At 41.9% G+C, this 16365-nt stretch overlaps 1 protein-coding gene across 4 annotated transcripts in view; it reads right to left on the bottom strand.

Moving 5' to 3' along the window:
- The window catches only part of HHIPL1 (HHIP like 1), a 31510-nt gene that overhangs the window by 4156 nt on the left and 10989 nt on the right, over nucleotides 1-16365 (bottom strand). The window contains exons 6-10 of one of the 4 annotated variants that reach the window (XR_010989945.1): nucleotides 15662-15807; nucleotides 12285-12366; nucleotides 10328-10410; nucleotides 5565-7753; nucleotides 1981-2558 (exon numbers count right to left, since the gene is read on the bottom strand). Coding sequence is in view for 2 of the 4 variants with exons in the window: in XM_068160095.1 (XP_068016196.1) it covers nucleotides 7152-7753; nucleotides 10328-10410; nucleotides 12285-12366; nucleotides 15662-15807 (913 nt within the window). In the remaining 2 variants the exon portion in view is untranslated. Of the gene's footprint in view, nucleotides 1-1980; nucleotides 7754-8135; nucleotides 8221-10327; nucleotides 10411-12284; nucleotides 12367-15661; nucleotides 15808-16365 lie in introns of those variants that run through there. The other 3 variants (XR_010989944.1, XM_068160095.1, XM_068160096.1) reach the window with 3 other exon arrangements.

Genomic DNA, 16365 nt, shown 5'->3' with positions numbered 1-16365 from the left:
ATATATCACGAGAATAGCATCCACCAGAGAACGTGCTCAAAACCTAAAGTTAGCTAATGAAACCACATCTTTAAAGCCACTCCAAGAACTTCCTGATGAAACACTGATTTTCTTAATTTAATTTTTCAGCGTACCTCAAGAATAGGTCATACCTAACAATCTGTAAAGTGTTCTTCCACTTGAAATCACTCTCGAGTTATTCCTGTGGAAAACTCCTGCTTGTATCTTGTTTGTGAGAAGCTCACAGAGAGATAAAATATTTGGCATTTCATACATTTTGATGAGATAGACAGGCCGTGTAATATAGTTCTGATCCCTGTCTAGAACACACAAACTCTCAGCATGAATTTTCTCATGCAGATGCAATTACCAGCTAACAATGCCCCTTCCCAAAGTATTTAGCCTGGGTAGATTGCAGAACTTACCTTATATTTCAGACTTTAAAGAGAAGATTTAATAAAGCCTTTTGTTTATATTCTAACAAGCTTTAATAACAACTTTTGTTTGTATTCTGACATGTTTCTGTACCCTTCAGTGAAGGACATGATACCAAGGGACCACATTGTTCTGATTATTATCTGCCTGGGAGGACGGCTTGTGCTCAGAAGGAAGGAGTGCAGGCTTGGGAACACTGAACTTCCTCATCTGTCACCTTTCTGCTGGAGAATGAACTGCCATTTCAAGGGCATTTTGCCAGCTTGCACATTCCCATAAACACAAACAGGAGGACAGACTTTGGAATCAAAGAGCAGAGAACAAGAAACCAATAAACAGTGTGAAGTTACAAGGTGATTTGAAAATTTGATGGGACATAGGGTTAGTCCAAACTCCTGCTCTCTTTTGCTTGTTTTTTCATAGCTATTTGGGTTTGAAAACATTTACTGCTTACTCTTGAGATGTCCAGCATTGCAATAGGCTGTAAGTGAAGACAGCAAAGAGAAGGCACAGCACAGACATGTCTTGTGCTGGGAAATGCTTTCTGCAACACACAGCCAGAGGGCTGTCTGTCTAGGCAGACTGCTTTTCTAAATAAAGAGCTTTTAATGTTATTGTTTTATGTTTCCATCTGCTGTGTGCTGCTAGTTAAGTGTAGATGGTGATTAAATTAGTGCCTCCTCTGGAGAAATTAGAGTCTATAACCTCACCTCCTGCCTAAAGGTCCATATGGAACTAGTGGGGGGCTTGCATGAGTGGTGCACTTCTTCCATCTCTAGCAGAAATGCAAACTTCAGGACTGGTTTTACTGGGCACATCCTCCTTTCCAAAGCAGAAACACTGACCAGGTGGAAGCTAAGGAGTGAATGTTGTTGAAGGATTTTGATCCTTCTGCCTGACTCAGGGAGTTCTGGCACATATGGGCAATCTCACACAAACCTCTGTCCCTGACAGATTCATTGTGTTTGTGTGCAGTGTGCCTTCATCTTCCTCTGTTTGATCTTTTCACATAGTTTCTATATTGTGGCAAATAGTGACTTGCTTTGAATAGTACAAAAAACTCCTCTGCTCCAAGGTTTGGAAAATTCAGGATAGAAAGATTTATCCTCTCAAGTTTTCGTGCTGCATGACTGCAGCTCAGCTTATCATTGAATCTACCATAGCCTGAGAGTTCAGACAAATTCATACTTGCCTGTCTTTGAACCCAGGATACCAAGACGATGATGCCAGCAGACCACTATCTGCCTCAGTGCAACACTGGCAGAGCAATGCAATCATATTTCAAAATATTCATAGAAGTACACCTCCAAACACTCATATCCAAGTAATAGTATCTGATGCCCCTGACAGCCCATGTGAAAAGTAGTGAGGCAGATGAACTTACTTAAAGTAAGACCATACATTCTTTACCCAATATAGCAGAGACATTTTCTGGAACCTCCTTCAGTAATTGATTGCATCTCTGTTACTTGTCATTTGCAAAGTATGGGGAGTTACTTGCTGCTAAGTGCTTATGGTTGCATTTATTCACACACCAGCTCCAAGTAAGAAATAAAATGCATAGTTTAATGCAAACAGTTGACAATTTTTCTTCTATAAAACAAATAGAAATATTGTAACTATTGCTACAGAATACGGACTTAAATTGTGTTAGCAGCACAATTCAATACATGTCCCCATTTTACATCCAGTTATTGATAAAATTAATAGAAAAATGTTCAATGTTGTGTTCAAAAGTATGTAGCTTTCCTCAGAATATGTATCCATATCTATATGGATATCAGATGTAAAGCAGTATGCCAGTTCTGCTATTTGCATCAGTGTAAATAATAATTAAATCCAGCCAAGCCAAAGCTAGTGAAGGCAGTTATGATTTTGGAAAGAGAAAATGACCCATTATTTTAAACTCATTATGAAGGAACAGGAAATGCAAAAGTGGCATCAAGTTAGAAACCTGACCTTCTGTCCCATGCTGGGAGAATCATCTTTCTGAGCACAGAGTGTCAAGTCACAAAATCTGCTGGAGAAGACCAAGCATCTTCACCACTGACCCAGGAGCAGCCGCTGGTACGCAAGGGTTGTGTTTGAGCTGTTGGACGTCTCCAGCCAACAGGACTGCCGTTCTGAAGATTTAACAGCACAGTACATGGCCATCCAGTGCAAAAAAAAATGTCTCCCAGTGCCCCTTCATTTACCAGGCAAAATTATTCCTTCATTTGGGGGTACCAACAACCAAATGAGATCTGGTCTTATCTGACTTTGAGGTACTTGATCAGGATAAAGCCGTCTGCTGTTTTATTCTGCAGGGGTGAGTAGAAATAGAATCTTTCATGGGCAGACGGCACGTTTTAAGGCCATCAGAGCCACGTTACTCAATCTTCAGATGCATTGCTGCACTGCTGTCTCCTATTCATACCTGGCAGATGTGGACAGGAAAGCTTTCTTTCTCAAAAAACAAAACCTCAAACCCCTAAATGCTCATAATAAATGAGCTGACCTAACCCCAGACCTTTTGCTAGATTAAACTATGTTGGATACCTTTTCGAAACAAAATCTTAGGTAGTCCTGATCCTTCTCAGTCAATAAAATTTTCCAGTGTGGAGTGGGCAGAAATTGGCAAGATGGTTAAAATTAATGAAAGCAGTCCAAGGGCTTAGTCATTTTCAACAGCTAATGCCCTTGAGGAACAACCTACTTGATGTCAGTGCTTATAACTGGCTGATCACTAGAGACTTTTCCCTTTAAAAATAGCATCCTATTTTCCACCTTGTTGTTAAGGAATGATTGCCATTTCCATTGTAGCTGCTGTTCTGACTACATTGAAACATTGCTCAAGGCAGCTCTACAGCTGTGCCTGTGCCCCAGGGTAAAGTCTAGACATGAAAACCTTGGGAAAGTCATGTACACGGCAGCAAGGTATTGATACACATCACATGTGTTTGAGGTATTTTTCACTTAACAGAGGAAAAACTACGGATTCTTAAAACTCAGATTCAGAATGCAGTTATTAGTTACCAAACAATGCTTACATCTCTTCATATAGAAAAAAATATCTTTATGTCTGAAAGCTAAGGGGGCCAGTGCATGTCATGTGCCAAGCTGACCTTTTAAAGACATCTCTTGGCACCTCTCCATGAGGAATAGCATGCTTGGATATTGATATGTTGTGACTGGTTTTCTCCTATGCATTTCTGTATTTCTATATTGAGCATAACCAAACAGTGCAGGGCTGAACATGAGCACAGTGGGATGGATTTGCTCCAAGAACCTCCCCTCCATATTGACACTAACAGGTTAAGGAAGAGGCAGGCTCTGCTTGGTGCATTCCTGCAAGTGTTTTGCTGGGTTTGGGCTGTGGAACAGTGGTATACAAGCTGTTATTCTCCTTTGGCCATGCTGAGGTATGACTGGTGGGGAGGTGGAGGAGAGGCTGGTAGTGCAGATAATGGCAGGAAAAACACCACAGCAGCACGTGAAGTTGGACCTCATGGCTCATCATTGCACCCAGTGTCACCCACAGTGCCACTGCTGAGATTTCTGAACTTCAGTCACAGCTTTAGTGTTAATTACAGGCTGTTGTGCTCAGTAATGTGAGATGTGTACCTCGTGCTATTCATGTCTTGCAAACTGACACAGAGAAGCTGCGCAGAGCCAAAGCTCTCCTGGTGTGGGGGAAGTCCTCGCAGCATACTCTATCAGGGCTCAGCACCCAGGAGTTTTGCCAGCATTTGAATGAACATCCCCACTGCAACACCCTACCTATTTTATTATCTCTCCAGCTCTAAAGTTTTTTTGGCACCCATCTCTAAAGTCTTTTTTCCCAGATACTTTTGGCTGGATTTGTCTGTTGGATGCTTTGGAAAGAACATGGTAAATTCAAGTATTTTGGCCTGAAGGTAACATCTACACCACAGACCACAACACAGCATGGCAGTGCTTCCAATGGATGCTGGGTACCAGAAGCAATGTAAGTGAACACCCTTCCCTCCATCCCTCCCTGAGCTCTGCACAGAGCTACTCTGCCTTGGAGGTAAAGAAAAAGAGGTAGCAAGGCTGTGTCTACACAGTTCCCTTGGAGGTATGCTGGGTCCTCCATGTCATACAACTGTGCTGACATAAGAAAAATTAAAATGTGTAAGGAAAAATGCAGATGTTCCAGTTTCAGTCAGAGAGGTAAAACAGGAGAGAAGGCAATAAACCATTTTGCTACAGTCAAAGTCTGGGACTGCCACATAACACATGCAAAAGAGAAGCTGCCCTGTGGTAACCATCATTATTCTGGGGTATTTTAAGACCTTTATCCTGAATCAGTATTCAGGTGGTATACTGGTATTTCAACAAATTTCAACAAATTTCAACATTTCAACAAATGTAGCAGCATGGTTCATTAGTTTAGCTAAAGCTTAATTTGTGTGACATCCTGGTACATAAGTACATTTTAAAATGAAGGAAAAAAAACATGAAACAAAACATCAGTAAGAAACTTATTAAACATCAGGTGATATGTCAGGTATATAAATACACATATACTCCAGTGTTTTGGTTCATTATTTAAATACCAGGGAATTAGACTGACAAATACCAGGATGTAGGAGAGATATGTTTTAGGCTTAGAAGGGACCACGATGGTCAAAAATATCTTCCCAGCACCATAACAATGTACTGAGCTGTCAGGCACAACTGTGCACACACATCCACACATACTGAGCTGGCATGCACCCACTTGAATGCCTTCCCCACTCAGAGTAGGCTGGGAGAAAGGGTAAGGGGGAAACCCCCTTATTTGCAAGTCTTTCTTTTCCTTTGCTGGTACTTCTCCTGTGAAGTCACTGGCATCCAGACAGCACCAGCAGCAAACACCAGGAGTGTACAGCTTTGTGTTTGCCATCAGCTCAGCCACAGCACATCTCACTCTTAGTGGCAGCTGCTCATCTTGGGCAGGCTTCCATATGCCTTTAGCTGTCACTAGAGACTGCGTGCCACCACGTGACTGCCAGCCAGCGGTTGGAGGCACTCACCACCAGTGACAGGAAGGATGTAGATGGCCTCTGATTATTCTCAGGAGGTTCACATGTGTTAAAGCAGGTGTAGGGTAACTAACAGTTAGATTAGAAAAAATACTTCAGTACCTGGAAAATAATGGTGACATTCCTGTCTAGTTGGTCTATGGCAGACATCCTTGAATCATCTCAATTCCTTTGGAGTAGCTTTTGTTGTGCAGGTCTGTTTTTTACCAGAAGTTTCTAAGCATAACTGTGACCAAGGTTCTTCATAAAATCTTACAGCTATAGCTAGCTGAAATTTGGCTAAGAATCTAAAAGAAGTGAAAGAGGAATTTGAAAGAAGTTTGTATCTCCACTTTTTGTTCTTTTTCAGCCCTCTAGTCCCATCAGCTCAACAGGTGTCAACTCTTAACAGAAGAATTTACAAAGCACACTCTTGTTCCCTGAACATTTTGATGTGCCTGAAGTGAATTTCTGCACCTTAAACAAATGCATTTGCACTTCCACTGCAGTGGGAAAAGCCTAATGACAGTCTGGTTCCTGATGACATTTGCAGATTTTTCCAAAGAAATAAGAGTAGTGTTTTGCAGAAGACATTTTATACATCTGTTCTCCCTTTTACACTTAATAAGGACTAGGGAGGCAGTGCTATTTTTCTGATCATCTGCTTTTGTATAGTGAAGGTATTCTTTAATATAAAACAATATTTAACAGGAATATCAGAAAGTTCAGGAAGAAGAATTAAAACAAATTTGTTTATCACATACATCAATGTTTTAGGCTTAAGAGAACACTGACAAGTATTAATTGGAGAAATAAAATAAACATGCCCAGTAAATCACAGAATCACCAAGGTTGGAAGAGACCTCAAGCTGTGCCAGGGGAAGTTTAGACTCGAGGTGAGGAGAAAGTTCTTCACAGAGAGAGTTGTTAGGCATTGGAATGCGCTGCCCAGGGAGGTGGTGGAGTCACCGTCCCCGGAGGTGTTCAAGAGGGGATTGGCACTTGGTGCCATGGTCTAGTAGTCATGAGGTCTTGGGTGACAGGTTGGACATGATGATCTTTGAGGTATTTTCCAACCTTATTGATTCTATGATTTTATGCTATGACTTTTTCTAATTCACCTTATTTTGCTTAGACATAGTTATCTTTGATAGCCAATAAGCTTGTGCCTATAAAAAGCATTATAGAAGAATCATTCATGGTTAAACTAGTGCAGGGAACATTGAAAAAAAAATAATCTACTTTTGTAGTCCGCAAAGAAAGGCACAGATTTGATTTGCACATACTTGGAAACCACAACTCAGAGCTGCCAGAACTGTGCAATGCAAACACTTCCATAAGAGCAAAACATGGTCATGTGGTTGTTTATTTTTTTTGGCAAAACACTGTGAAGCACAGCTGAGGAATGCTGTACTTTGAAAGGGGAAAGGGCAACAGGATGCATCTCTTTTCTAATCTGATGTTTGGGTTTTTATTCCAACCCACACCATTCTATGATACTCAAGTCACTGCTTCATTTTACTTTTTCTTTCCCTCTGAGGCAGATTCATGCAGATGAGTATGAAGAAAAGCACAAAATTATACTTTGAACAGATGCAGCATCCTCAAGGCAGAGCACACCCTCCTCAGTACTGAGGCTGATTTAGAGGGTCAGGCAAGAAAGGGACATGCTCTGGGTTCTTTCAGCTGCCTTCCCCAGCTCTTCTGTCATCAGTCTGCCACCTCCTCTCGGCTGCACACCACACCAGCATCCTCCTCGTGGGAGCAGTTGTGTGTGCCAACATCAGCATGAGTGCACTCCAGCAGTGTCTTCTCCCACCCGGAGCACTGGACATCATCCAGGAGAATGGGAAGGGAGGTCCCTTCCCCAAATTCTGCCTTCTTGCTGGCTCGCACCACATAGGGGAAGCCCAGCTGGTGACACACCACAGCAGCAGAGGCTGAGTTCCAGCCATCATCGCACACTGTGCCCCACTCACCATTGATGTAAACCTCCACTCGACCCCAGCTCTGGCCACGGCCCTGCCACTCCATCAGCCGCACAGCACCATTTCGCAGTGGTGGGGCTGTACTGGGGCGTTTCTTCTTTCTGTGCTGCCCCCTCCTCTGTCCTCCCTTCCTGGGCTTGGGGGTCTTGCTGCTTGGTGCGAGTGTGGTGGACATCTGGCTTCGGTTCCCTGGTAGTGGTGGGGCTTGACCCACCCAATCCACAGATGGTGTTGGAGGGGTTCCAGGGTCTGACCTGCCTCTCTGTGGGGCCTCAGTCATGACCTTCAGCTGGGGACGTGGCGTTGGTGTTTTCATAATAAACTCTGTTGGGGGAAAACACCAGGAAACCATGAGTCTGTCACTCTATGGACAGTACATAAAGACAACTATGAAAGTCCAGTGCTGATTTTTTACTTATTTAAGTTCTTTCTTGGAATTTGCTTACTTGATCCTGTTGAGAAGTGACAATGCTCCCAGTGAGCCAGTATTTCCTCAGTGAAAGAAGTCGGATGCTTTTAGTTAGAAGAGAGGACTGCAGGGCTTAATGCCAACAAGCAAGTCTCTCCCAAGAAGGAAACTCCAAGCAATCTACTGGCAAAACCACAACCTGGCCATTAAAGGGTGGGCACTGGAGTTTCAGTCAGAAGTTCCCTACCATATCCTTCTCACCTGATAAAAGCATTTTAAAGACAGGTACTATTTCTGCTCTTCTCTTCATTACCAAGGACTGGATCATTACCACACACACCGCGTCAGCTTCCCCACTGGGACAGATGCTTTATTCAGAGAACTGCAAATCAGGAACATTCAAAATCAATTCTCTCTGGCAACTGGAATGTGCAAAAGGAACACAGTTGCCAAGACAACACATAAAACAGAATTTTGGGTTGGTGGTTTGGTTTTTTTTTCCTTTCCTACAAAAAAAGAAAAAGAGCCTTGAACCCTAAAGAGCTGAAAATTCTTTGCTGTCACAGTTTCCAGGCGTTACTGGACTTACTTTATTCACATGTGCTCTATTTTTAGTTTAAAAATACGTTTTGGCTTGACGGAAGGAAGCAATTCAGAATTGCTCAGAACTACAATCAACTGAGCTGGGACAGTCTCACAGACATTTGCAAAGACATCACAACTTATTGAAATATATCCTAGAGTATTCATTCTCATTCATCACTTGCTTTGTACTACAGAGACCAAAAAAATATGAGTCTCATTTTTTCTTACTATCTATTGTCCCCACAAGACAAAACGTCATGGTGATACAGTTTTTCCAAATAATGCTCCTTGGAGAAGAACTGTATTTATGGCATGACAGTATTTTCTTTCTTTGGAAGCTGAGGTTCTAAAGGCAAGAAATAGATATGAAGCCTTACCTGTGAAGAACTGCTGCTGGAACCCAATTTGGCAAAGCACATAAAAATCCTAGAATTCATATGATGATATGCAGGCCTGCATGAAAGCTAGTAGTCACCTGGGAGTGCTTTTCACCTCAGTCATTGTCAAGCTATTTATTAAATGCACTTCCAGCAAATGCACTCATCCAGCTAAAGCTGGCCACATACCTTAGCAGTTCTGTTACATGCATGCTAAACACTAACCAAAACAGCAAAATATTTACAGCTACACATCCTTGTCTGCATGCTTCTGAATTAGAATTTTCATGCTTAGTTTTCAGCTAAAAATGAGTTTAGTTCTTGAGGCACTGAGCAGAATTCCACCTTTTCTAAGATGTAATTTAAGATGAAAACTACCCTGTGAAGAACCCCCCAACATTTACTTATATGTATAGTTTAAAAATCTGAACTTTGGACTTGCATAGACAAGAATGCATAAACAGAAACAAAGAATACAACTGGTTGAACACAAACCAAGATACTAATGTTTGGACACTGTGTGCACATCTTGCAAAGCAGAATGTTTCTGAAGGGGTGCTGAATTCTTAGGCAGTCAACAGTCTATAATGAGCCTTAGATCTTGTTTCACCTTAAAGACTCAGTCTTAATGTTGCTCAGTGCCCTCGTTCATCCCTGAAGTCAAAGCTGTTGGAACTGTCAATTACTCAAATGCAGTGTAAAATGATTCATGCAATTAAAAGTTAAATAAAAGCATTTTGACATTAGAAATTTTACAGCAATATTAACTTAATGACAAATTAGAGTACTGCCTCAGTACTTAGATGTGTAAACAAAATGCACACTGGACATCTAATTTTGATATCCTACTAATCTGTTTCTTTTTTTTCACTTAAACACTACTTGGCTTGCATATTCAGCTACATCGTTGACTACTCCAGCTTTAGCAGTGCAATACTTTGTCCACTATGAAGCAATCAAAAGTCCCAGGAGGGTTTGAGAAAGCCAAAAGTTCACCTGAATGGCCAACCAAGCTGATTCTTTGTGAATGTTTTCTCATCTCACATTGTCTCACTTGAATCTAACAATGGCTATGCCCTCATCTTTCTCAACGAGCAACCCTCTAGCGATCATATTCTTCAGCTGCTGAAGTGCTCTTTCCTACCTGAAGGCACTACAAAAAAAAAATCTCTTATCAGTGAAAAGCACCATTGAGCATAGGAACTCAGTACAAAAATGGTTACAGGGAAACCAAGTTGGAAACTTGGGAAACCACGGAAACAGGTACAATGTATCGTGGAGCAGGGAAAATGTACAGGGACAGAAACTACAGAGAAGATTTCATACAGCCAGGAGTGGGGAAATACCTCATGCCTGATTTGAATCAACTCTTCATTTCCAAAACAGCTGATAAGAATTAATTTTGAGGATACTCTGAAGAGGGAAGTTCTGGGTGGTCTCCACTCATACAGTGATGGTGCAAGCCTGGAGTTTGCATTTACTGCCAGCTAACATGCACCAATAATAAACAGCCGCAATGACACTTACTCTCCTTTGGCACAAATGGGATGCGCTTGCTTTTTACTGTCACTGGCAATGGCTCAACTCGGCATTTTCCTGGAGGTGCTCTCCTGCAAAAAAAGGGACGCATACAGTGCACAATTAATTCCTTTCCTCTGGCATTGTGAGTCTTTGCTTCCCGTTTTTCTATGAATGTAATGCTTGGGAGGGGAGAAAAAAAAAGAAGAAAAAAAAGAAAAGAAAAAAAAGAAAAAAACCCCAACCAAGCACCAGAAGTCTGTTTAAATGATCCAAATGCTGGTTTACATTAGAAAACATGTTTAAACAATCACATATCTCTGTTGATCAAAGTCCAAATATTCATAAGTCCTCTGGTTGTGTTTTCACTTGCCATTGATATGAATCCATTCAGGAAATAAAACGCTGGCAGGTTCAAGCCTTGTGGAAGGAGCTTAATCAAACTGAAAAGAAAAACTGCAAAACTAGACTAAATGTTGAACATCTGACATAAAGGCCATTTATATACAGGTTTTCAGGCTGTCTTCAAAGAAGCAAAACAAGACAGTATTATTCATACATAAAGCCCCCTTCAAAGACTAACTACTACAAAAGTAGTCGTGAAAATACATTAGTTTCAAACAAGAGCTCTAAGGGTGTTGTACAAAGGTTCTCTCTTGGTATAGTGTGTTATTTTGACACAAATATGTTTGCCATGGAGGTGTATCTCTTCTGAATGTAACGTCTTCAGTTCATCACAATTTTTAGCTATGATGGCTGTCTTGTTAATCTGCAGGCTTCTTCAGAGATTTTCAGACTGGTTCAAATATGCATGATGTTTGCTTTTGGAGGGTGTAACTCTTTCATAATTAGGATTGCTTGCATCTGCTTTTCTGTGGAAGGCAAAGAGCTTCTTTCTCAACTACTGACAAGTAGTTGAGGTTGTCCCCTACTTTTCTGAATTTTCCTGTGAGTTTTTCTGTGCTCTACACAGGAAAGAAACTTCTTTTTAAACTTAAAACTTATAACTTTCTTTTGACTTCTGCTTTCTTTATTTTTGCAAAGGTTGTGTAACACCAGCCTCTTATAACATAGTTTACAGGAACTCTTCCACTGTGTTAGATAATGGAAAATGCTCCTGACAGAGAAGAGTTGGAGGAAAACACGTAGCAGCTCTGGGCTCTCTTCCCAACATAATACCAGCAAGTGGTTGGTTCAAAATGCTCTTAAAGCTGCAAATTCAATCTGTGGTTTTCTGGGGTATTTTGGGGGGTTTTGGGTTTTCCCTCTTCCCCCAAAAAACAAACCAAAAATCCTACAAATGTCTCCTCTACATATCTGGCTGAAAATAGTCTTGTGCTTAGCCAACAGCAGTAATGCTTAAAAAACACAGCTGTCCCTTGTCAAGCCCAGACTCAGATACAGGCAAGTGGGATGCAGTGTGTTAAGAAAGGTCTTATTTCCTTGTCTAAGCCATTTTAATCTATGAAATACGGAACAGAATGCACTTCTTGATGTTCATTTCTGGTTTGCCCAAGAAAGTACTGCAATTCACACTGGGTCAGCTTCAGCTGCAGCTGCCTGGCTACAGGGCTCCCTCCTATTGGAGATGGAAGTGGCTACAGAGGATGGCGAGGAACTGAGAATAAACACCTTGAGGAAAATTGCCTCCTTTTGGGCAAGAAGTTAGAAAATCTTTGCCTGCGAAAGACAAGCCACCCATAAAATACTCCTTTAGCTCTCAGGAACAAATCTCCTAGCTCACATGAAACCAACAGATCCCTTAACAAGCTGGTGATCAGGAAGCAGCATAGATTCCTATGACTGCAAGAGCAAAGCAGACTCAAAAGGGGTTGCTCCAGTCATTCCTTGATCAGGCTCCACAGCAGAGCTCAGCACAGGAGAAGAGCCAGTCAACATCATTCATCACATCCACACCTGGACACGCTGCACACTGTTCAGGCTTTGCAACAAGAACATCTCATACCTAGAAGTGTCCACCACTTTATACACAACTCCATGTGGAGCCGTGGCACTTGGTATGCCAGTAGACATGAAGTAAAGTTCCCCTGGTGAAAAAAACAAACACAGCTATGAAAACTCTCCATGGAGCTTCTGTCCTGTAAAACACAAAGACATTAACTTTGCATCATAAGTCAGAGAACATCAGAAAACCCAGGATCACAGAGATCTATCTATGGAAGAAAAAAAATACATGTTTGTATTTGGGTTTGTAAGGAGCGTTTATCTGCAGTCCAGTGAGTGAGAGCTGTTACATAGTGTCATAAAATACTATTTTGATAAATGTCCACTGCATGTTCAGCTGCCCAGTCTCTAGCTATCATCTCAGTCTTGACCTTAACATAAAACAGTCAAACTCTGACTTCCCTCTGTCAAAATGAAGTGTGGAAATTAAGTGAGGAAATTAAGACTGTTCACAAAGGTTTCTGCTCTTTTGGAAGAGACACTCCTTTGAGGTGAATCACAGAACACTATTTTGGGGTTTGTTTTCTCTAGTACACTCCTGAAGTGAGGGATATCATACAAGAAAGGCATTTGGGTTCATTACAGCTCTGTCAGGCCACATGGGAAAGGGTTTGACCTTCAGTCAAACAATTTCCATCACTATGTATTTGATGTATTTTTGTGTAAACTGAAGTTCCATCCCTCTCCTCCTGTTGTGCAAGGGAAGCTGGGATAAGTGGTTCCTCCAGTACTCTTCTTCTTTTGCCAGTTTGAGTGCTTAAGCAGTGCAATGGAAAGCAATCAAAGAGCTGATCTGGATGAAAAATAAATTTGCAATATTTAAAAAAAAAAAAAGAGAGAGAGAGATAAAAAAAAAAAAAGGAAGACGAAGAGGCAATGGAGACCACTTTAGCAAGTAAGGCAGATTTGAGTATCCTATGTATTTCCCAAAGGAGACAGTGAAAGGAGTACAGGGGTCAGAGTGAGCAAAGGAAGATGTGGGCCGCTGGTGGCAGCTCCAGCTGGCTACTGAGCCCCCATCCTCTTCCTTCTCCTGCACTGCCACAGCCCAAGATACTCCAGATGTTCCTGTTAGGAAGAAGTTCTTCATAGAGAGAGTGATTGCCCATTGGAATGGGCTGCCCGGGGAGGTGGTGGAGTTGCCATCATTGGAAGTGTTTAGGAGGAGACTGGATGGGGTGCCATGGTTTAGTTGATTAGATGGTGTTGGATGATGGGCTGGATGCGATGATCTTGAAGGTCTCTTCCAACCTGGTCTGGTCTATTCTATTCTATTCTATTCTATTCTATTCTATTCTATTCTATTCTATTCTATTCTATTCTATTCTATTCTATTCCTGAAGCAAAAAAACAGCTGCCTCTGGCTCTCCCTGGCTGGTTTCTTCCCTTCTCTGGTAGACTCCATTAAGCACAGGCCTTGATCCAAACAGGGATGGGAAACACCTGGCACCATGTCTTGCAGTGCATCCCACTTTCTTTCCTGAAGATTATCAGGCAGAAATATGGATGCTCAGGCCATGAAGCACACAGGCTATCACACAAACACTCCATAGACATAGCACAGTGCCTAGGGTATCCCCGGCACACTCAGCTGCCAGGGGACAGAGCTAATGGCTTTACAATGGCTGTGAGATGAGCCAAAAACATAAATGTTTCCACTGTGTAAACTGCACTGGCCAGATTAACATTCATCAGAGCAAAAATGCCAAAACCCAAATGCTTCCATGAAAAAAAGCTTGTTAAAATAAACTGTGTAACAAGCTTGTAAAAAGGGATTCCCCATGCACCAAAAAGATGCAAGAGAAGACTGTTCACTGCAGATAAAGCAGCCCTTGCTACACTGTTACCAACAGATTTCTTTCCATTATAATAAAGCAAGCACAAGGCAAATAACTACCTCAGAGACTATGGTCCAGACTCCAGTCCAAATTTCCACCCAGCTCTGTTGTACTTATGCAAAGCACACATGAAAAGAGCAGGGTGGAAGGGCAGCAGCATTTCGCTCCCCTTTGTGCAGACACTGTCCACAAGCAAAGGACGAGGCAGACATTACTCCCTAGGTCCATGAGCAAGCACTGCCATTAACAGTTTGATACTGCACTTGGCAGCCCTCTGATTGGCACATAGCTGATATAAAGTAACTTATTCTGATTTTAAGGTAAGAGATCCTTCATGCAAAAGCACTGCAAAACAGATCTATCCTTCCTTAACATTAACCATTAAAGAAAACAGATTTTTAACTGCAAAAAAGATAACATTTCAAAGTTGAACTTTTGAGCTAATACTTAATTTGGATCATTTGCATTTATGTTAAAATATTTTCATTTATGTGATATGAAATGGACATTGCATTTGTGCAACATCCATGCCTGACATAATCTGCAGGAAATACAGATGTTTAAAAACTTGGCTGTTCTGGTAGCAGGTGCTTGAGACCATGAGCCAAGACCTCCCTGCAATAGGGCAGAACACAAACTCCTGCACTGCCAAATCGCAGGGCTAAACATACCCTTCTACAAACAATGGGAGTGGCCACCAGTTTATGTAGAATCATAGAACAATCTAGGTTGGAAAAGACCTTTAATATCACTGAGTCAAACCGTTTCATATCAAGACTCTTTGTTTCCTCCTTTTCAAATTGCAGCAACTTTCTTTTATAAAGCAAAATGTCTTGTCTTAAAACACAGCTGTGCAAAGTTCCATTGAGAATACATCCTACGGTCCTATACAAAACAAAATCCCAGCTGCAACTGATAGAATATGGACTTAAGCAGCCTTTTGCTGATGCCTTACTCAAGATATAATGCAGGGCTTTCATTCTCCTTCACCTTGAGAGGTGCTAATATTCCAGGCCAGAGTGAGTAGGTTCATAATTACTGTTCATTAGACCTGCTTCCCTGTATCTATTAACAACACCAAAAGCTTCGCTGAGTGGCCAAGTGCACAGACTTGTTCTCACTTAGTATGAGCTACTCATCCTCTCAGAGTCTGCATTCCCCACAGTACGGCACAGTAAAGAATGAAGCTTCTTTTCTAAGCTGTGCTTTGTTGTACTTTCCCCCTGCTGCTCTCAGTCCCTCCAGAGAGCAGGTGTGCAGGCAGCAGCACACCCAGCCTCAGTCCTGCAGGAAAATGCCTCTCCAGTTCTCCCTGCAGGCACTGTGTAGCACGCTGGCCTCAACATTAGGATTGTAGCTTTGGTTTGTGAGAGACACTGGGAATCTCACACACTGGCATTTTAAAGACTAACAGACTCATGCTCTGCCTCCTCACCACCCCCTGCCTCCCAGGAGCCTTCTATGACACCTTCTCTGGTGTTTTATTCCAAAAAGAAACCACAAGCATGCCACTCAGTGTGACATAAAGTTGAAAGATTACCTGCTTCATCTTCAGCAAAAGAGATGATGTATTGGTAATAGTTGTTGATGAGCCCAGGGAACATACACGTTTGTCCCTTTCCCATGCAGATTTCACTGTACTGCCACTCTCCAGTAGCACGATCCTCTTTCAAAGACATCAGGCGTCTGCAAGGCAAAGGAACAATTCCACAACACGTGAATACAATTTATGAATGTTAAGAAGGACACCTGAAAGAATGTTTAATACTTCCTACACTGGTTACCTGCAATAGGAACTGCAGCTCCTCTGAAAAGCAAAGGATTGTTATATTAAAACAAGTATTTTATATGCCCTCGCAACATCCTGTCTTTCAAGGGAAACAGAAGCACATGAAAAAAATATGGGAGAGTTTAAGGGATATCAGACTTATCTGTGGGGAGACCCTGGCAGAGACACAGAGCACCTGACTTCACAGCAGCTCTGTGGCCTCTCTCCTGCACACAGGTGTGGAGGCTGCATGAGAGACCTGGGAGATGCAGATAGAGCAAAGGAAGAGGAGGTGGAGGAAAACCAAGGCAGTCCCATGCATGCCTCATCACAGGTTTGCAGGAGACTCACTGATGGACAATATTTTATTTTCTTTCTGTATCTTCAGTGTCTGGAAACACTGCATCCGAGAGGGGGTTATTTTAGGGTGTATTTAAATGCCTTTTCACAGCACTTCCAAAGCTTTATATGAACAT

The sequence above is a fragment of the Melanerpes formicivorus genome, unplaced genomic scaffold, assembly GCF_026170545.1.
Source record: "Melanerpes formicivorus ecotype bairdi unplaced genomic scaffold, bMelFor1.0.p_v2 SCAF_48, whole genome shotgun sequence".
In the NCBI taxonomy this organism is placed as follows: Eukaryota; Metazoa; Chordata; class Aves; order Piciformes; family Picidae; genus Melanerpes; species Melanerpes formicivorus.
Note: the sequence above shows the minus strand (reverse complement) of the source record. Positions and strands in the feature narration are given on the sequence as shown.